Genomic DNA, 22,694 nt, shown 5'->3' with positions numbered 1-22,694 from the left:
CGATGTATCTCGTTTATCTATCTGATCAATCACTTCTTCAATAAGCATTTATCAAATTTACCAGACAGACCGTTTTTAGAAAAATACCACGCTGTCTTCGCAATGTTTCCCAAATGTTTGGGGCGGCACAGTGGCACAGTGGTTAACAGTGCTGCCTCACAGCGCCAAAAACCCGGGTTCAATTCCGGCTTGGGTCACTGTCTGTGTGGAGTTTGTACATTCTCCCCATGTCTACGTGGGTTTCCTCCAGGTGCTCCGGTTTCCTCCCACACTCCAAAGATGTGCAGGTTAGGTTGATTGGCCGTGCTAAATTGATCCTAGTGTCAGGGGGATTAGCAGGGTAAATATGTGTGGCTACGGGAATAGGGCCTCGGTGGGATTGTGGTCAGTGCAGACTCGATGGACCGAATGGCCTCCTTCTGCACTGTAGGGATTCTACGAAAAACATTACCTCAATCATAAGGTGGAAAGCTAAGAGTATTGTATTGAAATGATTATTGCTGTGATAATCAGAGGCAGAATAGGAATGAAAGTAGCTATCTTGATAGCTGGAAAAGGCTTTTGATAAATACACTCACATCTCCAAGCTCAGGATCAAATGACACAGCGTACTTACCCATGGAGATGCATATCTTTAGATTTACAAAGCCAGAAAGGTAAATGTTAGGTACATTTATGTAATTTGCAACCAAATGAATAGGTAATGAAATGAGTCATTTTAATCTCTTTCTTGCATTTGGGTTACACAATACATCAGTGAATCAGAACAACAAACAGCACACAGATTCTACTATTTTGCATCTGTGTTGCCGTGACAATGAGCAATGTGCAACTCTCCCTTTTTAGTTACCTTCCAGGTTGGTTTAGAAGCTAAGCTGACAGCACTAGACCATAAGACATAGGAGCAGAATTAGGCCATTCGGGCCCATTGATTCTGCTCTGCCATTCAATCATGGCTGATACATTTCTAAACCCCGTTCTCCTGCCTTTTCCCCATAACCTAGGATGAGAGGTCATAGTCTTAGGATAAGGGGTAGCAAATTTAAAACAGAGTTGAGGAGAAGCTACTTCTCCCAAAGGGTTGTGAATCTGTGGAATTCGCTGCCCCAAAGTGCGGTGGATGCTGGGAGAGTGAGTAAATTTAAGGAGGAGTGAGACAGATTATTAATTGGTAATGGGTTGAAGGGTTATGGGGAGAAGGCAGGAAATTGGGGATGAGGAGCTTATCAGCCATGATCGAATAGCGGAGAAGACTCGATGGGCCGAATGGCCTAATTCTGCTCCTATATCTTATGAACTCATGAACATTTGTAATAATCCAAGTCGGAAACTCGAAGGTATTTTTTGAAGCCAGCCTAGGCCATAAGTGTTGCACTTTGAATTTGGCTAGGGTGAGCATGAGATGTTTCACTTCAGGTATGATTCAAATGACCCACTAGGGAGCTTTTATCAAACAAGGTTTATTTAAGAATACAGTTAACATATAGAAAGAAAATTAGCAATAACTTTTACCAATTACAAACAAGAAAAAAACCATGATATTGTGTCAACTTTAACAGCTAAATGCATTGTTCTAACCAAACAAACCTCCTTATAAATATACACCTGCCCTAGATTTAGCACAGAAAATACGAATGCTCATGTGATTTGGCAGTTCAGCAATAGCTGCTGTGAATTAGTCCTTCGGATAGAATTGAAACCCTGACTTCCCAGCCTTGGAACTTCCAGCAGCCCTCGAGGCAGAGATAGAGCCACAGCTGACCACCAGCCAGCAAACCACCAATACCAGAACCCTTCACTCCAGAAAGGCAAGAAAACTGCTTCCAACATAGCAGACTGTTTAACAGCAGGGAGAGAGGCACAGAAATACAGTCTGAAGTCCAAACACCCTCTAACTAAAAACACCAGCCAGCAGCTCAAACTGAAAGTAAAAGAACTCTTGTCCCCTGACCTGTCAACCATTCTTCCCACAACACTCCAAAAGGTCGTAAACTCCCAGAAAATGCATTAAACCCAGATTAAGAATCAAGAAAATCCCGTTTAAACCAATTAAGCTGCAATAAAAGGACATCTAAGCGGGCAGACAGTGCCACAACAAAAATAAAAGGCTTGCTTACAAACTGCAGAGAACATGATTAAAGAATAAAATTCTTAAAGGCACAGTAGCGTCACACCTTTAATCCCCCTTACCAATCACTGTACATATTATCAGCTGGGAACCAAGTCTGGAGATGTTCGGAATTCTTTACGACTGTGTCTTTTCACATAGAAAGATGCAGCTCAGAAGGAGACTATTCAGCCCATCGTGCCTGTGCCAGCCCTTTGGTAGAATTAATCAGTTAATCTCACTTACCTCCTCTTTCCCCATCGCCCTGTCAGTTTTTATCCTTTGAGTATATATCCAATTCTCTTTTGAATGTTTGAATGACTGCATCCACCACCCTTTCTGGCACAATCAAGTTTCCCATTTCCCCCCCGATTGAGTTGTGATCTTTCCGTGATTCGATCAAATCAGTGTTGACAGACTGATTAAATGTTCTCTCGCATTTTCTTTTGGCCATTGCAAGCCCAGAATCACAGCATCTCCATGGGTAAATGCACTGTGCCGTTAACACTGAGGCAGAAGGCAAATGATCATTAATCACAGCCTATCCAAGGGAGGCGGTGGTGTAGTGGTAACTAGACCAGTGATCCAATGACTCATTGTGATGCTCTGGAGGCCAGGTTTGAATTCCACCATGGATGGTGAAACTTAAAGTTTATTTATTATCATCACAAGTAGGCTTACATTAACAATGTGAAAATCCCCTAGTCGCCACACTCCGGCACCTGTTCGGGGACACTGAGGGAGAATTTAGAATGGCCATTGTCCCTAACCAGCACGTCTTTCAGACTGTGGGAGGAAACCGGAGCACCCGGAGGAAACCCACGCAGACACGGAGAGAACGTGCAGGCTCCGTGCAGACAATCACCCGAGCCGGGAATCGAACCCAACTCCTCTGGCACTAAGGGGCAGCAGTGCTAACCACTGTGCCACTGTTTGAATTCAGTAAAAATCTGGAATTAAGAATCTACTGATGAACATGAAACTATTGTTGATTATCGTAAAAACCCATCTGGTTCACTAATGTCCTTTAGGGAAGGAAATCTGCCGCCCTTACCTGGTCTGGCCTACATGTGACTCCAGACCGACAGCAACGTGGTTGACTCTTAACTGCCTCCGAAATAATCTCACAAGCCACTCAGTTCAAGGGCAATTAGGGATGGTTAATAAATGCTGGCCTGGCCAGTGACACCCTCAACCCGTAAAATGAATTTTTAAAAATCACGTTAGCTACTGTGCATAATTAAGAGCACTTCACACCAGCGGCACTTCATCTAATCACTTAAACAGCCAAATAAATCCTTTATTCACCGATATTGAATATCAACAGAAACAAACTCCAAGATCAATTGTTCTTAAACTGGAACTTTATTTACAATATCCAAATGGCTAAAGGCTTAAAGATTGAATTCCAAAATTATTGACGTGTTTTTCGGTGAAGGCAAGCATAGGGGGAGGGGATGAAGGGGATGGTAGGATGAATCTGGACAAATAAACACATTAAAGAGGTACATACTTCACAGGTTTATATCTTAGATTTAAACAGGAAACATATTTCATTCAAGAATTTTAAATCACTCGTAGTTTCTTCCAGATGCATTTACAAAGCTTCTCAGGGCTGCGTGGGGCTGGAATATAACCTTTTTGGTGATCTGAAGAAAGTAAGTGAGATGTAATTGTTGATAAACCGACACTCACACACACATATCCGCCCACACACACTTACATGCACACAAACACATACACACATACACGCATACATACAGACACACACTTACACATACACGCATACATACAGACACACACTTACACATACACACATGCATGTATATACACACATACACACATACATACACACACACACTTACATGCACACAAACACACATACACACACGCAGATACACACATGCACATGCACCCATGCACACACACTTACACACACACAAATACATACACACATACATGCACAACAGCCACACACACATATATGCACACATATACATGCATACAGACACATGCATACAGACACACACATACATGCATACACGCACACAGACACATGCACACAGATACACATGCACACACAGACACAGAAGTGCACACAGACACACATGGATGTATACACACACACGCGCGCACACACACATTTGTGTTTACATTTTCCCAAGTCGCTTCAAAGATATTTTCTTCCTTTTCTCTCTTAAACATTTGTGCTATATATCCTGGCAGAGACATAATGGGCCCAATGGCCTTTTTCTGTGCTGTAATTTTTTTGTTTCCATTATGACCAGGTTGAGAGCACCTATTCCCAGCTCTCCAGTAACCTTACTCTTAAATGATTGAAGAGGAGGTGCCCCAGGGCGACCCGTCTCCTTCCACAGCCTCTGTACCTCTCAAACCTGGCTGGCATCTCCCGCATTAGGACAAAGGTGACCTGCAGTGAAGCAGCATTCCGCCATAATGTAATAGTGTCCCAGTGTCCAAGTCAACAGGGCCATAATGCTACTTCACTAAATAGATGTATTTTTCTCATTAAGCCCCTCATAACTATCTATTTACACCTGTCAGTCACACTCAGCCGTATTCTGAGTTGATGTTCAAGCCACAACATCGTGCTGATGTGTTTTTCTCTCATGAATCAGTCTCTGTGTCTGTCAGCTGTCTTCTCGCAGTCTATTACTAAGGTTTCTCCTTCATCAATTACTTTTTTGCCTTTCCAGCAACATTTCTGAAGGAGGTAATTTGTCCTCCTCTCGATATAAATCTTATTGATTTTCTTTCATTTGGTCCCAAAGATTGGACCATGCTCCTACTGAAGGTTTCTATTTTCCAATTTCTGACTATATATTTAGACCTCTTTGTAGTTTATCTCTTAGTTACTATATCAGCCTCTCCCTTGCTAAACACAGTGCACAGAAGGGGACATAAAGTCAAACGACAGTGTGGCAATTTGGTTGGCAGTCTAAGCCACATAATTGAATGCTGACAGTGTTGACTGCTGCCACACTAGCCATGAGACCACACACCCCAGGTTATACTCAGGAGGGAACCCCCCTCGCATTAATGCAACTAACTGGTAGTCAATTGCCTGGACCAACTTAATTACAACCTTGGAAACCGTAGAGATTATCAGCAATACCTGTTCATGCTCATCATCACTGTTAGTTCGACTCTCATGACAACTGGTGGAATTTAAATTCATAGAATCTCTCTAGTGCAGAAGGAGGCCATTCAGCCCATCGAGCCTGCGCCAGTAACAATCCCACTCAAGCCCTATCCCCGTAACCCCGCATATTTACTCTGCTAATCCCCCTGACGCTAAAGGCAGGATTTTATGGCCTCGCTCATCCCGAAACCCCATAAAATCCCACCTGAGGTCAATGGACCTTTCCATGTTCCGCCTCTCGCCCGCTCCGATTTCTGTGGCGGGGGGGGGGGGGGTAAAATTCTGGCCGAAGGGGCAATTTAGCGCGGCCTAACCAACCTAACCTGCACATCACAGGAGTGTGGAGGAAACCGGAGCACCCGGAGGAAACCCACGCAGACACGGGGAGAACGTGCAAGCTTCACACAGACGGTCACCCAAGCCGGGAATCGAACCTGGGTCCCTGGCGCTGTGAAGCAGCTGTGCTAACCGCTGTGCTACCGTGCCGCCCATGATAAAAAAAATCTGGATTTGAAGCCTTAACTGATTGCTGTTTAAAACCCCATCTGCTTTATTCATGTCCAATAGGGAAGGAAATCTGCCATCCTTGCCTGGTCTGGCCTACATTTACACAGATCCCTGAAAGTAGGCTGATATGGTGATTGAGAGGGCCTATGGGATCCTTTCATTTATGAGCCGTGGCATAGAACATGAGCAGTGAGGTTATTCTGGAACTTTGTAAATCAATAGTTAGACCACAACGTGCGTATTGTGTGCAGTTCTGATCAACTCATTACAGAAAGGATGTGATTGGATTTGAGCGGGTACAGAGGAGATTCACAAGGATTTTGCCAGGACTGGAAAATTGCAGTTAAAAATTGATAGCCTAGGGTTGTTTTCCTTGGAATTAAGGAGACTGAGGGGGGATTTGATTGAGGTGTACAGAATTGTGAGGAGCCCAGATAGAGTGTATGGGAAGCGCCTATTTCCTTTAGTATTTAAAGTGATTGGGAGAAAAACCAGGGGGACATGAGGAATTTCTTTTCACCCAGAGGGCTGTGGGGGGTTCTGGAACTCGTTGTTTGAAAGAGTGGTAGAGGCAAAAACCCTCAACTCATTTCAAAGGTGTTGGGATGTGTACCTCGAGTGCAGCAGGGTGAGGGATCACACTTTGGAAACTGGTATTAGGCTGGGTGGTTCAGTTTTCGGCTGGCACAGACACAACTGGCCAAATGGCCTCCTCCTGTGCCGTAAACGTTCCGTGACTCTATGTGACTCCAGACCCACAGCCATCCTGCCCCTGTCTGACCTGCATGTGGCTCCAGACCCACAGCAATGTGGTTGACTCTTAACTACCCTCAAGTGTCCTAGCGAGCCACCCCATTCATAGAACCATAGAATCCCGACAGTGCAGAAGGAGGCCATTCAGCCCATCGAGTCTGCACCGACCACAATCCCACCCAGGCCATATCCCCATAACCCTACATATTTATCCTACTAACCCCCAGACACTAAGAGGCAATTTTAGCATGGCCAATCAACCTAACTTGCACATTTTTGGACCGTGGGAGGAAACCGGAGCATCCGGAGGAAACCCACACAGACACGGGGAGAACGTGCAGACTCCACGCAGACAGTGACCCAAGCTGGGAATCGAACCCCGGTCCCTGGCACTGTGAGGCAGCAGTGCTAACTATGGTGCCACCATGCCACCCTCAAAGGCAATAAGGTAGGGATGGGCAACAAATGTTGGCCTTGGCAATGACATCCATACCCCATGAATGAATAATGGGGGGATAAAAAGCTGGGGATGTTTGCTGAGATTTTTCACTCATTTATAATACAGACATGACCAGCATTTGGACACGACAGCCTCAAGACTGAGCATTTTATTCCTACTAAAAAACAAGTCAACAAAAAATAAATGCGACACTCCTGAAGTGCATCTGGTCATCCTTAAGATTCAGTCCCTCCCATCTTGCCACTTGGATTACTAAAGTACTGCAAATGTAAGAGTAAGCTTTGGATAATTGATCATTGATCACCACCTCAGTGGCAGTGCATTTAAAGGTGATATTTACAATTCTAATGAGGGTGAAGAGGAGACATTGACTCAGGTCCCCATCGGCAAGGATTGGAATGACTGGCAGGGGGTGTCATTGTCCTTCACGTTGTGTGAGCTGATAGTCGGGCTCCTGTGGCTGACCTTTGTCAGCAGGGTGTGCCTCTTGATGCTGGTCTCCGAATCCTCCTTCTTCAGCTTCTGGGTAATTTTGTGGCAGCAGGGGAAAAAGTGGACAATGTCGCTCAGGAGGTGGCCGCTGAAGAACATGTAGATCCAGGGGTTGCAGCAGCTATTCAGGCTGGCGAGCAGCATGGTGAGGGTAAACACTGTGTCCGTAGAGTCTGCAAAGAACAGTGGCAAAGGTTACTGAACTTCCCTTGGGACCTCACTCTCATTAAAACACTGGAAGAGAACATGGTTTCCAATTATCATTGCCGCTGGGGCTTCAGTTATTGAGCGACATGCATCAAACTCAAAAGCAAACTACAGAAGCAGAGAACAGTACTTCCCATCCCTATCTTCCCAGGATTAGGCTATTGAGTTGGATGATCAGCCATGCTCGTAATGAATGGCGGAGCAGGCTCAAAGGGCCAAATGGCCTCCGCCTGCTCCTATCTTCCACGTTTCTATGTTTCTACTTCCGATGCAATGTTTCATTCATTTGTGGGATGCAACTGTCATAGGCTAGGCATTTATTGCCCATCCCCAATCGCCCTTGAGAAGGTGGTGTTGAACTGCTACACAGTGTAGGTACACCCACACTGCTGTTAGGGAGAGAGTTCCAGGATTTTGACCCAGTGACAGGGAAGGAATGGCAGTATAGTTCCAAGTCAGGATAGTGAGTGGTTTGGACAGGAACTTGCAGGTCTCTGCTACTCTTGTTCCACTGGAAGGTAAAGGTCGTGGATTTGGAAGAGAGGGGTGTGGCAAGTTGCTGCCGTGCATCACATAGATCATGGAATCATAGAATTCCAACAGTGCAGAAGAGGCCACTCGGCCCATCAAGTCTCCATTGACTCTCTGACAGATTATCTTACCCTGGTCCTCTCCCCTGTCCTATCTCCACAACCCTACACATTTACAATGGCTAATCCATCTAACCTACACATCTTGAGACACTAAGGGGAAATTTACCATGCCCAATCCACTTACACATCTTTGGACTGTGGGTGGAAACCGGAGCACCTGGAGGAAACCCATGCAGATATGGTTGGAGCGAGCAAACTCCATACAGACAGTCACACAAGGCAGGCATTGAACCCGAGTTCTTGGCATTGTGAGGCAGCAGTGCTAAGCACTGTGCCACCATGCCGCCCATAGATGATACATATTGCTACCATTGTGCGTCACACATGATCAGATAACAGAAATAGAAGTTTAAAGGTCCAGCTTTTGCCCTCAAGTGACAGCAGTCTGAAAGATGTGCTGGTTCGGTGCATTGGTCATGCTAAATTCTCCCTCCGTGAGGGAGAAGCAGGACGTTGCCTGGTATGGAGGGCATTAGCTATGAGAAGAGGTTGGAGAAACTTGGTTTCTTCTCACTGGAACGACGGATGTTGAGGAGCGACCTGATAAAAGGTTATGAGGGGCATGGACAGAGTGGATAGTCAGAAGCTTTTTCCCAGGGTGGAAGAGTTAATTATTAGGGGACATAGATTTAAGGTGCGAGGGGCAAGGTTTAAAGGAGATGTACGAGGCAAGTTTTTTACACAGAGGGTGGTGGGTGCCTGGAACTTGCTGTCGGGGGAGGTTGTGGAAGCGGATACAATAGTGACTTTTAAGGGGCGTCTTGACAAATACATGAATAGGATGGGAACAGAGGGATATGGTCCCTGGACGGGTAGGGGCTTTAGTCCAGTCGGGCAGCATGGTCAGTGCAGGCTTAGAGGGCCGAAGGGCCTGTTCTTGTGCTGTAGTTTTTTTTGTTCTTTGTACCCAACAGGCGCTGGAGTGTGGCGACTGGGGGATTTTCACAATAACTTCATTGCAATGTCAATGTAAGCCGACTTGTGACACTGATAAATAAACCTTAACTTTAATTCAATTGGTTTTGTCAAGTGGTATTCATGTTACAGCTGCAGATTCAGTGTGAAATAGTTTCATTTCACACTGGTACAGCAGATATTATATCAATACGGTCTGAAGCTGGAAACAGGGCCAGGTCTGACACCAAAGCAAAGTGGTGTGAAAACATTGCTGGAGGCACACCCTGTTTGCTGCAGATTCCATCAGAGCCGGAACACTGCATACACAGAATCTAGGAAAGTTATTACCGATCTGGAAGGATTGACCAGGCTGGGGACTATCCCCTCAATAGAGGAGGCTGAGGGGTAATCTGATCAAGATCTTTAAGATTATGAAAATATTTTACAGTGTAGGCATAGATGTTCCCACTTGGTGTGAGGTTGGTCAGGTGGGGGGGGGGGGTGGCAGGCATAACCATACAAAACTAGGGGCCATAAATAGAGAGCGGCATGGTGGCACAGTGGTTAGCCCTGCTGCCTCACAGCGCCAGAGACCAGGGTTCAATTCCGGCCTCGGGTCACTGTCTGTGTGGAGTTTGCACATTCTCCCCGTGTCTGCGTGGGTTTCCTCCGGGTGCTCCAGTTTCTTCCCACAGTCCAAAGATGTGCAGGTTAGGTTGATTGGCCATGTTAAATTGACCATAGTGTCAGGGGATTAGGGTAATATGTGGAGTTACAGTGATAGGGGCTGGGTAGGAATGTGGTCGGTGCAGACTCGATGGGCCGAATGGCCTTCCTCTGCACTGTAGGGATTCTATGATAGACACTAATAAATCTAATGACGAATTCGGGAGCATGTTATTTACCAATGAGTGTAGTGAGAATGTGGAACTTGCTAATACAAAAAGTAGTTGAGGAGAGGAAGCAGGGATCCAGATTGGTACCTGAGGGATAATGGAATCCGAGCTTATGCTGATAGGCTTGCATTGAGCATGAACACCACATGGACCAATTGGGCTGAAAGACCTGTTTCTGTGTTGCACTTCCTATATAATTTGCACAAATGCTAAACCTGTGGGTGGCACGATGGCACAGTGGTTAGCACTATTGCCTCAGAGTGCCAGGGACCCAGGTCACCCTTGGCTGACTGTCTGTGTGGAGGTTGCACGTTCTGCCCATGTCTGTGTGGGTTTCCTCCAGGTGCTCCGGTCTCATCCCACACCCCAAAGACCAACGGTTAGGGGGATTAGTGGGGTAAATGCGTGGGGTTACGGGGATAGGGCCTTGGTAAGATGCTCTGTTGGAGGGTCGGTGCAGACTCGATGGGCCAAATGGCCTTCTTCTGCACTATAGAGAATTCTATGATTCTCTGGTGTAATGCCTCACAAAAGGAAAATTCAAATAATGCTTGTACCAGACTTGATCCATGGCTCACCCAGTTTGTTCAGTGAGTAACTGAGATATAAAGATCAGGGAAGCCCATGCTTCAAGCTCCAGTCTAAGGAGGAAACCCCGAGCCTTGATGGAGAGAAGGACACAAGGTAACGGCTGGAATTCTCTGATCCCGCACGCCCCGCTGCCACTGCCAACAAGAACGGAGAACATGGCTCTCAGCCAAATCTCCATTCACAGCAGCGGGACCGGATAATCCCAGCCATGGGCGAGATCAGAGAATTCGGCCAATATTTTGGGTTTGAGACTTCCTGCTGAAAGGTCCAAACCTGAAATATTGGGCGAATTTTACCATCCCGCCAGCCATGGGAATCGGAACAAGCGAGAGACAGACCACGGGAAGGTCCATTTACCTCAGGTGGAATTTTCCGGTTTCGGGGCGAGCAAGGTCGGAAAATCCCACCCTCTAACCTGTCCGTAGTCTCTGGAGGTGCTCCATCACCCAATCTCACCCGATCTCAGTGAGAGAGCAAAGGAAAGTAAAATTGGCTTCAAAACTCAAATGGTGAGGGAAAACAGTGAAAGTTCCCAATCGTAATCACGGGGCCATGACAACTATTGAAAGTGCAAATTTGTGGATTTGTGGAGGGCAAGAGACAGCTCAGCTATAATGCTCCCTGAGATTGATAAGTGAATGCAGTCATCAGATCAAACCTACATTCTTCTATGTACTCAAGACATCCCAAAACGCTTCGTAGCTTGAAGTGCATTTGCAGTTATTATACAGATGTTTGTCGGAGTCACTTTGCACGCAGCAAGATCCCGCAAACAATGACTGACTCAGCGAATCTGCCATTGTTAGTTGAGGGATTAATATTGGCAGGAAATCAGGAGGACGTCTTGGGATACTGCATCTAAAGGTGAAGATTGTCAATTGGGTAAAACATCAGACAGAGTTGGAATATTCCAATCAGCAGTTGATATTTGCAAAAAACTTCAAGAAAGAGCCTGTGCTCAGTAGAAGCACCAAACGACGTGCAAAATCTGACAAAAATACTCTTCTTTTTCCAATTGACATCGATGGTAAGACCAAGGCAGTTAACGTACCAAAAATTCCACTGAAATGATAGGGACTTGGGTCTACTTCAGTCTACTTTGTCTTTTATTATGTGTACAGAGTATAGACTAACTCAGCAATTAGTTCACATAAGTGCTGATTTAACCCTCGGAATGTCATTGGCTTTTGTGGAAATCGAATCTTAGAATCAGGAGGCCCTTTGGCCCATCGAGCCTGCACCGACAACAATCCCACGCAGGTCCTGTACTATCCCTATAACCCCACACATTTACCCTCCTAATCCCCCTGACATTCAGGGGCAATTTAGCGTGGCCAATCAACCTAACCCTCACCCTTCATGGACGAAAAGAAATTGGTTTAGGTTGGAGGGTCACAGTTTTTTTTTTTAACTGGTCGGTGCAACATCGTGGGCCGAAGGGCCTGTTCTGCGCTGTAATGTTCTATGTTCTATGTTCTATGTTCACGTCTTTGGACTGTGGGAGGAAACCGAAGCACCCGGAGGAAACCCACGCAGACACGGGGAGAATGTGCAAACTCCACACAGACAGTGACCCGAGGCCGGAATTGAACCCGGGTCCCTGGTGATGTGAGGCAGCAGTGCCACCATGCCACCCCCAATCATATCGCTCAATTTTCCGATCTCTTGGCTAGTTATATATTTTGTTAATTTTCAAGTCGTACAGCTGTGTTTGTGGACAAATATCATGCAGTAGTGAAGTAATACAGATGTAAGGGGAAGCTTCACTACTGTGCGAGCTTACATATGTAAGCCATCTGCTTTGCTAAAACAAAGAAAAGATTAGCATTTGGAATTAAACCTTGCTGTAAGTGAATGCAGTCATCAGATCAAACCAACATTCTTCTATGTACTCAAGACATCCCAAAACGCTTCGTAGCTTGAAGTGCATTTGCAGTTATTATACAGATGTTTGTAGGAGTCACTTTGCATGCAGCAAGATCCCACAAACAATGACTGACTCAGCGAATCTGCCATTGTTAGTTGAGGGATTAATATTGGCAGGAAATCAGGAGGACGTCTTAGGATACTGCCACAGACAGACAGATAAACATCACATCTGGAAGATAGGGGGCCGGAATTCTCCGACCTCGCCCGCAGCTGGGATTCTCCGGTCCCGCTGCAGGGGATGGAGATTTGGCTGAGGGCCAAATTCTCCGTTCTCGCTGACAGCGGGAGCAGGGTGTACCACATCCGGGAATTCCAGCCAGCATCATTGACAAGCAGTCCCCCCCAATATTGTCCAGAGCGTCCGCTTAGGTCATGTGCTCAAGGCCTCAAGTGGGAATTTGAGTCCATAGCCTTCGGACTAGGGGACGAGAGTGCGACTATTTTCAGCCAAACAGATGCCCGTTGCTTAATTCCTGTAACATGGTTTGTTCCGCCAAGGGAAGGGTCACATGTGCAAGGACAATATGTATGTGGACCACATGGCATTGCAACATTAACCCAAGCCATAAAACAAAGGCCTGGATCGCCTGGGATTATCCAGTCCCAACAAAATCAATGGCCATGTGCGTTTCTCACCCACGGGTGTGGGGGTGGGGGGGGGGGGGGGGGAGGGGGTTGGTGTGAGTGGGGGGGGGGGGTGACTCCCCTCACTGGGACCAGAGGACCCTGCCGATGGGAAGGGCTAGAAAATCCCAGGCCATGATTTTTAAAATGCCATTATATCTAAAAATGACAACGTTCTAAACATTTCTTCTCAACTTGTGTTCCCTCCCTATTCTCCCTCTGCAGTTTTTACTTTGATAAATCTCATTCTATCGATTTTATCTTTTCCTTGCTTTAAAAATCACGCATTCAAATGTTTGCCCAAGCCCTGTTTTTTCCACCTTCCAAACAGAACCCTCCAAATTAATTGGCCCTGGAGTGACTGCAAATGAGTTGCAAGATCCCACATGATTGAAGATTGGCAGCGTGTTAAGTCAACATTTTAGAAGCGAATAAAAAATTATTGGGAATAAACTAATGGAAATTTTACAAGAATGTGCTGTAGTTGCTATCAATCCTTACTTATAAAGTTGACAGAAAATAAGCTTCTTTCCTACTTGCACTGAGATATGAATTCCTAACGGAGATGTGTTTTTAATATTGTCCAAAATATATTGGGTGGTATGATCAGACGGGATTTCGGTTGTGTTTGGAAAAAGTACAGAAGTTTTCATTCCAAATGGGGAACTGGGATGGAAGAGAAAAACAGAAGGCTCACATTATATGCAAGTCTCACAACACCAGGTTAAAGTCCAACAGGTTTATTTGGAATCACGAGCTTTCGGAGCGCTGCTCCTTCATCAGGTGTGGGTCCGCTCACCTGATGAAGGAGCAGTGCTCCAAAAGCTCATGATCATAGAATAGAATCCCTACAGTACGCAAGGAGGCATTCAACCCATCAAGCCTGCACCGACAACAATCCCACCCAGGCCCTATCCCCGTAACCCCACACATTTACCCTGCTCTATTGGCCATGCTAAATTGCCCCGTAGTGTCCCAGGATGCGTAGGTTGGAGGGATTCGCGGGGTAAATATGTGGGGTTATGGGGACAGGGCCTGGGTGGGATTGTTGTTGGTGCAGACTCAATGGGCCAAATGGTCTTCTTTCGCACTGTCGGATCTCTATGGTTCTAACCCCCCTGACACTAAGGGGCAATTTAGCATGGCCAATCCACCTAACCCGCACATCTTTGTACTGTGGGAGAAAACCAGAGCCCTCGGAGGAAACCCATGCAGACATGGGGAGAAGGTACAAGGTCTACACAGGAGTGACCCGAGCTGGGAATCGAACCCAGGTCCTTGGCACTGTGAGACAGCAGTGCTAACCACTGTGCCACCGCGCTGTCCCTACTTTGGAATCAAGTGATTCCAAATAAACCTGTTGGACTTTAACCTGGTGTTGTGAGACTTCCCAATGTGCCCACCCCAGTCCAACGCCAGCATCTCCACATCATTACATGCAAGAATTAATACGCCTAATATTTCAAATTGCAATTGTTTGTGATAAGGGTTTGTGATGGAATTGAAGTTTGAATTTTATGCAAAAAAGGCTACAAAACTGACAAGTGGAAATTTATTTGAATCGTATTATTAGACAGAGTGGATAAAAAAGCCACACATCCCATGAAAACATGCTAACATGTTGTGTGCTAAAACTGCTCCTTCCCCGTGATTAGTGGGGCAGATTGTTTTAGTCTTTAGAGTAAAGTGCCCTGGAACTGCCACGCAAATTCTAAAGGTATAGCTCGCCTGAATAAACCTGACTGCAGTGTTAAGCGTCAGCCTGGCTCGGTTAGTCGCACTCACTTGTTTCCGTGTCACTATATGCAAGTCCTGCTTCCTGCCTCGGGAATAAAAATCAAGGCTGATGCTCCAGTGCAGTCTCCAGGGACAGCAACACTTCTGTCGCAATGTGAAATCAAGGTCTTACCTACCTGCCCAGGGAGATGCAATGGATCCCATATGGCTCCATATGGCCATATGGCACTAGTTTGAAGAAGGGCAATCCTTAACCCACGCGTCTTGGCCTGTGGGAGGAAACCGGGGCACCCAGAGGAAACCCACACTGACACGGGGAAACTCCACACAGATAGTCACCCAAGGCCGGAATTGAACTCGAGTCCCTGGCGCTGTGAGGCAGCAGTGCCACCGTGCCACCCATTATTCTGATTGTTTGGAACCATCAATTTTCACTGGGTGATCTTTAATTTCCTGCATCAGTAACAAGTATGGGCTGGTACCTGAACAGCTAACACATCCTTACTCCATCCAAGTATACAAGTATTGAGTATCTTTTTGCCAACTGCTGCCAGCCGCCTTCATTAATTAATTGAAGCAGTAAATTGTTGTAAAGTTAAAATATTAGCCTCGAAGATTACCATTTAACCAGCACTTTTGTCACAGGAAGTGCGTGTTAAAATCACCCCCACTTTTTCAGAATGCTCTCTATTATCTAACTCACAGCCGGCATTAAATTTGTAGGGTTATTATTCATTAGGTTATCGATCTGTTAAAGTTAAAGTTTATTTATTTATTTGTCACAAGTAGACTTACATTACCAGTGCAATGAAGTTACTGTGAAAATCCCCTAGTCGCCACACTCCGGTGCCTGTTCAGGTACACTGAGGGGGAATTTAGCGTGGGCAATGCACCTAACCAGCATGTCTTCCGGACTGTGGGAGGAAACCCGAGCACCTGGAGGAAACCCACACGGACACGGGGAGAACGTGCAGACTCTGCACAGACAGTTCCCCAAACCAGGAATCGAACCCGGGTCCCTGGTGCTGTGAGGCAGCAGTGCTAACTATTGTGCCACCGTGCCGCCCAAGGTAAAGTTAAAGTTAATTTGTAGGTTTATCATTCATGAGGTTAATCAATCTGCCCTTTTTTTTATAACTTGGTATCATAATTGTTGCTTTCCTGTGTCCTGCTTCAGTCCAAAGACGTGCTGGTTAGATGGATTGGCCATGCTAAATTCTCCCTCAGTGTACCCGAACAGGCGCCGGAGTGTGGCAACTGGAGGATTTTCATGGTAGCTTCATTGCAGTGTTAATGTAAGCCTACTTGCGACAATAATAAATAAACTTTAAAAGTCCTGTGTTCAGCGATTCTGATAAAAGGTTAATCAGGATGCGGCTGATTCCATTTACCAACACTTGCAGAACATGATTGTTCCCTCAAAAGGTGATGGAAATCTTGAATTCTCAGTCCAGAAGCCTTGGAGTTGGAGGTCGTGACTGTCGAGATGTTTGGATTTTTGTTGGATAAGGATATCAAGAGATATGGAGATAAGGTAAGTAATTGGAGTTGGATTGAAGCTCAGCCATGATCTAAATCAATGGCAGAACAGACATGAAGGGCCGAATGGCCTACCCCTGTTCTTGGTTCCATGATTTCACTAATGATTTGTGGTCAACCACAAATAAATATATTGCATATTAATCAGCCGTGGATATGAAATGGTCATTCAAATAGTCACTGCTTGGAATTCTGGTTCTGCCTTGCTAATAAGAACATGGAAACATAAGAAATAGGAGCAGGAGAAGGCTATTCAGCCCCTCAAGCCAGCTGCTCCATTCACTAAGATCCTGATTGATTTTATTGTGGTCTTAACTCTACTTTTCCTGCCAATCCCATCCGCCGCCCCCCCCCCCCCCCCCCCCCCCCACCGCCACATTGGCCCCTGACTCCCTTGTCAATCAAAAATCTGTTTAGCTCACCCTTGAATATAACAAAAGAGCCAGCCTCCTCTGCTCACTGGGGAAGAGAATTTAAAACACTAACAATCTTCTGAGACCCCATATTTTGAAGCTGTGCTCCAGAATCCCCCATGAGGGGCAACATCCTCTCAGCATCTACCCTGTCAAGTCCCCTCAGGGATTTTGTACGTTTCAATAAGGTCACCTCTCATTCTTCTAAACTCCAATGAGTATAGCTCAACCTACTCATAAGACAAAGCCCGCATTCCAGGATTTCAGCTTAGTGAACTTCTTCTGACCTGCTTCCAATGCAAGAATGTCGCTCCTTAAGTAAGCTGACCAAAACTGTGCATGCTTCTCCAAGTGTGGTCTGAGCCACCATTGGTGGGAAGCATTCTTCAAATTTCGGCACAGGATGTCAGACTTCATAGCAGAGGGAGACTAACATTGCTTAGGCTTCAAATGGACAGCAACTGTTGTGAAACCATCATTTTAAATACTGCAAAGTTCCCTGCCATCCTTTGTGGGGTATGGTAGCATTGTAACTAGAGTATTGGACAAGTAATCCAGAGAGCTAGACCAATGATGGAATAATTATTTAATATCAAATTGTTGTAAAAGCCAATCTGGTGCATTAACATCTTATAGGGAAAGAAATCTATCATCCTTACCCCGTCCAGTCTTTATGTGACCTCCAGACCGCCAGCAATATGGTTGACTCTTACCTGCCCAAGTAAGCTTGTCAGTTTTAGTCAAGGTTCATTGCCACCTTCTCAAGGGCAATTAGGGATGGGCAATAGATGCTGGAGGAATCCAGGTGGCCCAGTGGGTAGCGCCCCTGCCTCTGAGCCAAAAGTTCTGGGTTCCGGTCCCACCCAGAACTTGGTGGCCAAGCAGGTGCGTTCATAACGCGATCAAACACGTTAAGTGTCAACCTGCAAATCCTTCCAACAAGCCAATGGTAGGCATTAAGAGTGGGAGAGACTCCTGGTCAGCCACACTTGTTCAGAAGTGGCATCCCTTAAGCTATAAACCCCTGGCTGCAGATCAACATGAAAACAGGCCCTTCGGCCCAACTTGTCCAAGTAACTTTAACATCCCCAGTTCTACTGTTAATCTGTCAGAATCTCCTACCTTAGTAAACACCAATACAAAGTACTCAGCAAGTATTCCAGCTTGGCTCTACTCCTCTAAGCACTTTTCACCCTCTTTGTCCGAAATAGATCCAATCCTGCCTCTTACTAAGTTTAAGTTTATTTATTAGTGTCACAAGCAGGCTTACATTAACACTGCAATGAAGTTACTGTAAAAATCCCCTAGTTGCCACACTCCAGCACCTGTTCAGGTACACTGAGGGAGAATTTAGCATGGCCAATCCACCTAACCAGCGTGTCTTTCGGACTGTGGGAGGAAAACCAGAGCACCCGGAGGAAACCCACGCAGACACGGGGAGAACGTGCAGACTCCACACAGACAGCGACCCAAGCCGGGAATCGAACCTGGGTCCCTGGCGATGTGAGGCAGCAGTGCTAACCATTGTGCCACCGTGCTGACCAGTGACCTGTGCCGAAAATTACTCACTATGAAAACAGACAAAAGTCCACCTTAGTGCACCACTAGGCATGGAAAGAGAAAGATGAATCAATGCTGCTCCTGCCAGTGATCCTCCTAATCTGTAAATTAATTTTCAGCACTCTTACTATTAATAGAGAACCAACAGGATAGACTGTTCTTCACTAACATCCACCAACATACTGTACACAGGGCTCTGCATTTTAAAAGTCCAATATAGTCTTGTTGAGGGGCTAACAGTATAACTCCCAGGTGGGCTCTAAAGCAGGGGCCAGTATCAAGCGATGTCTGCAGTGTAAAGGATGCAATGTGAGTATAAATCTTAATAAAAGTGAAATAGTGAGGATGCTGGAAATCTAAAAAGAAACAGAAAATGCTGGAAAAACTCAAACAGATCTGGCAGCATCAGTGGAGAGAGAAACAGAGTTGATGTTTTAAATCTCTTCTCCAGAGCATTAACTTTATTTCTTTCTGTTATTGAAGTTCGTCGTTCTCGCCGGCACAAATCTAGCTCTCAAGTAAATTAATAGGCATTCATCCCCAGTAAACAAGCACGTTTTGTTAGTAGTTACAGCAAATTACTGCGGGTGCTGGAATCTGAAACAAAACCAGAAAATGCTGGAAAATCTCAGCGGGTCTGAAGCTTTTCATCTTGCCCGCATCAGGATTTGCAAATCTGACCTGATGAGTGCACGATGCAAAGTTTCAACAAGATGTCTCTTTTTCAATAATGCACAGCTTATTATTAACTATGAAATATACATGATTAAAATGTATCTCTAACATCATTACACTTACTATTTTAAGGTTACTCAGTTCAGTTTAAGAGAAAAATCTTACCATTACTCATGTTAGTTAACGCCTACTCTGAGCCTTCAATCTCAGATTTTAAATCTGGGTGGCACAGTGGCACAGTGGTCAGCACTGCTGCCTCACAGGGCCAGGGACCTGGGTTTGATTCCCAGTTTGGGTCACGGTGCGGATTTTGCACATTCTCCTGGTGTCTGCGTGGGTTTCCTCCGGGTGCTCTGGTTTCCTCCCTCAGTCCGAAAGACATGCTGGTTAGGTGCATTGGCCATGCTAAAGTCTCCCTCAGTGGACCCGAACAGGTGCCAGAGTGTGGCGACTAGGGGGATTTTCACAGTAACTTCATTGCAGTGTTAATGTAAGCCTGGATAAAAGCAAATTACAGCGGATGCTGGAATCTGAAACCAAAAGAGAAAATGCTGGAAAATCTCAGCAGGTCTGGCAGCATCTCTAAGGAGAGAAAAGAGCTGACCTTTCGAGTCCAGGTGACCCTTTGACAATTTGACTAAGGCTCATCTGGACTCGAAACATCAGACCTGCTGAAATTTTCCAGCATTTTCTCTTTTGGTTAATGTAAGTCTACTTGTGGCACTAATAAATAAAAGCTTTAAATCTATTCTAAGTTTCATGGTTCCACAAGCTGATTTACATTGCAATCCTCAAAAAAGTGATAACTTCTAGTCGGATGGTTCCACAAACTAATTTTCAGTGTAAACCTCAGAAAAAGGGATAACTTCTAAACAGAGGAGTGAACTTGAATATGGCTGTGTTCCTAAGCTTATTTAATCCCCAGAACGGCCGTACAATTGGGGCCACTTGGCTGGAAGGTAGGATAAGGTGTAGCCTGTCTCTGTAAGGGAAAAAATACAACAAGTGACACTTCAACTGAGAAAGGAAATTGCCCATTTAAATGTGCACCTACCGTCTTTCGGAGCTGTCTCGTCCCAGACAGACCACAGCTGCACTGTGAAAAAGGGAGCCCAGCACACAATATAAGCCAAGACTATAACCAAAGTCATTTTCACTGTCCGGATCTTGGCTTTGGAGATGGTCTTTACGTTGTTGACACCAGAAGTGATGAGGCCGTTCTTGAAGGAGGTCTCAGAGGCAGCTTTGGTCTTGTATTTGATGTTCTTGAAGATGTTGTAGCAGATGCAAGTGTAGCAAACCACCATGGTGAGGACGGGGACCACAAAGACCCCCACGGCGATCCAGGTGATGTACGCCTTGATGCCCCAGGGCAGGATGAAGTTCGCCCAGCAGTCGTAGACCCCGGAGCCCTCCTCGATCTCCCGGAAGGAGAAGATGAAGTACTGGGGGCAGCTGAGGAGGAGGCTGCCCAGCCAGGTGCTGAGGATCATGATGTAGGACCTCTTGGTGGGCTGCTGGAGGGTCTTCAGGGGGTGGCAGATGGCAATGTAGCGGTCGGCAGTCATCATCACCATCATGTAGGTGGAGGCGAACATGCCGAAGATCTGGAGGTGCTTGACAATGCGGCAGAGGAAGTCTGGACCCTGGAAGCGGTAGGTGATCTCCCAGATAAACTGGGGTAGCACCTGGAACACTGCGACGGCCAGATCGGCCAGGCTGAGGTGCTTGATGAAGAGGTGCATCCTGGAACTCTTCTTCTTGGTCTTGTACAGAGCCAGAAGCACTGTCAGGTTGCCAGTCACAGCCAGCAGGAAGATTATACCTAGTACCGAGATCTCAGTCTTTGCCAGGCTCTCATTCCTGGCGAAAGGGTCGCTGTGGTTGGCAGCAGTCAGGCTGTGGTTGGCAGCAGTCAGGTTGTAGCTGGGGCTCCAGCCTGGGCTCCCAGAGGGTCCAGTCCACCCTCCCAAACCCTCTCCTGAGCTCCCCGTGTCCTGCATGCTGCGACCCCCGGGGTGAGTGTGCTGAGAGAGGGGCTGAGACTTGCTCCTTGGGGTTTTTTGGGGGGAGGGGGTAGTGGGTGGGATAAGGAGAGAGGCAGGGTCTCTCTCTCTCTCTCTCTCACAGTGTTGTGGCCAGGGAAAGTGGTCTGTACACATCTCCTAAAGAATCCCATCAATCAGACAGCATCATTGTAACTCCCACCCGGAGTAGTGACTGGGGGGGTGGGTCTTCACAGGAGGCTGGCAGCAAGAATATATTTCTCACCGAACAAACTCGTCTCATTTCTTTTATGAGCTAGAAGATTAAGTGCAAGAAATTGAATCATTTCTTTCTGTCCCTGATTCCTGAACTATTCTAAACGATCCGACTCTCCCAGCAGCCGCGGGTACGGAAAATGTCTCGGTGAATAATATCCACAGCGCAATGTTGCTGTCCCAGGCAGGATGTGGTCTCGGTCTGGTCTGTCTCACACCCTCCCAGCAACCGCTCTCCAGTCTGGGATTCATGCTTCTGACCCGGGCGTCACATTCCTCCAGGGCAGAGTTTAATCTGCTCCTACCACTGGCACACATCTGGGCAGGGAACAGTGTGTGTGTGTGAGGTGGGCAGTGCGGGAGGGTGTGTGGATGTGGCAGGGGTGCTGTGTGTGTGTGTGGGGGGGGGGGGCGGGGGGCATGTCTGGGGGGCAATTGGAGGGACTATGTGTGTGTGTGTGTGTGTGTATGTGTGTGTGGGTGGGTGTGAGTGTGTGTGGGGTCAGTGTGTGTGTGGGGGGGGGGCGGTCAGTGTGTGCGTGTGTGTGGTGTCAGTGTGTGCGTGGGTGGTGTGTGTGTGTGTGGTGTGTGTGTGGGGTCAGTGTGGGTGTGTTTGTGTGTGTGAGGTCAGTGTGTGTGGGGTGTTTATGTGTGTGTGGGTGTGTGGGGGGTGCATGTGGGGTCAGTGTGTGTGTGGGTTGGAGGGACTATGTGTGTAGGTGTGAGGGGGTCAGTGTGTGTGGGTGGGTATGTGGGGTGTGTGTGTGTGTGTGTGTGTGGTCGTGGTGGTTGGGGCAGGGATGTTGCTGTGTGTGTGTGGGGTCAGTGTGTGTGTGTGTGGGGGGGTCAGTGTGTTTGTGTGTGTGTGTGGGGTCAGTGTGTGAGTGGGTGTGTGTGTGTGTGGGGTCTGTGTGTGTGTGTGGGGGGGGGGGGTCAGTGTGTGCGTGTGTGTGGGTGTGTGTGGTGTGTGTGTGGAGTCAGTGTGTGTGTGTGTGGTGTCAGTGTGTGGGTGTGTGTGTGGGGTCTGTGTGTGTGGGTGGGTGGTGTGTGGGGTCAGTGTGTGTGTGTGTGGGTGTGTATGTGTGTGTTTGTGTCTGTGGGGTCAGTGTGTGTGGGGTGTTTATGTGTGTGTGGGTGTGTGTGGGGTGTGTGTGTGGGGTGCATATGGGGTCAGTGTGTGTGTGTGTTGGAGGGACTATGTGTGTAGGTTTGGGGGGGTCAGTGTGTGTG

At 46.7% G+C, this 22,694-nt stretch overlaps 1 protein-coding gene across 2 annotated transcripts; it reads right to left on the bottom strand.

Annotated features, from left to right (window-relative positions):
• Positions 1 to 1,454: 1,454 nt before the first annotated feature.
• On the bottom strand, positions 1,455 to 21,333 carry avpr1aa (arginine vasopressin receptor 1Aa). 2 transcript variants are annotated; one of them, XM_078219690.1, is made up of 3 exons: positions 20,258 to 21,333; positions 7,331 to 7,655; positions 1,455 to 3,756 (listed from the first exon to the last, which is right to left on the bottom strand). In XM_078219690.1, the coding sequence occupies exons 1-2, from the start codon at positions 21,204 to 21,206 to the stop codon at positions 7,363 to 7,365; spliced, it is 1,242 nt and encodes a 413-aa protein (XP_078075816.1). In that variant the 5' UTR covers positions 21,207 to 21,333; the 3' UTR covers positions 1,455 to 3,756; positions 7,331 to 7,362. The 2 variants fall into 2 exon arrangements, with proteins under 2 accessions (XP_078075816.1, XP_078075815.1); XM_078219689.1 differs by having other exon boundaries at positions 1,455 to 7,655.
• Positions 21,334 to 22,694: the final 1,361 nt, after the last annotated feature.

Source organism: Mustelus asterias, chromosome 9, assembly GCF_964213995.1.
Source record: "Mustelus asterias chromosome 9, sMusAst1.hap1.1, whole genome shotgun sequence".
NCBI classification, from domain to species: Eukaryota; Metazoa; Chordata; class Chondrichthyes; order Carcharhiniformes; family Triakidae; genus Mustelus; species Mustelus asterias.
This window is presented reverse-complemented; position numbering and strand designations above follow the sequence as displayed.

Coding starts and splice junctions, on each gene's coding strand:
- avpr1aa (XM_078219689.1), bottom strand. CDS start 21,206: ATGCAGGACACGGGGAGCTCAGGAGAGGGTTTGGGAGGGTGGACTGGA. Junction 7,656..20,257: donor CGAGACAGCTCCGAAAGACG/GTAGGTGCACAT, acceptor TGTTCTTTGCAG/ACTCTACGGACACAGTGTTT.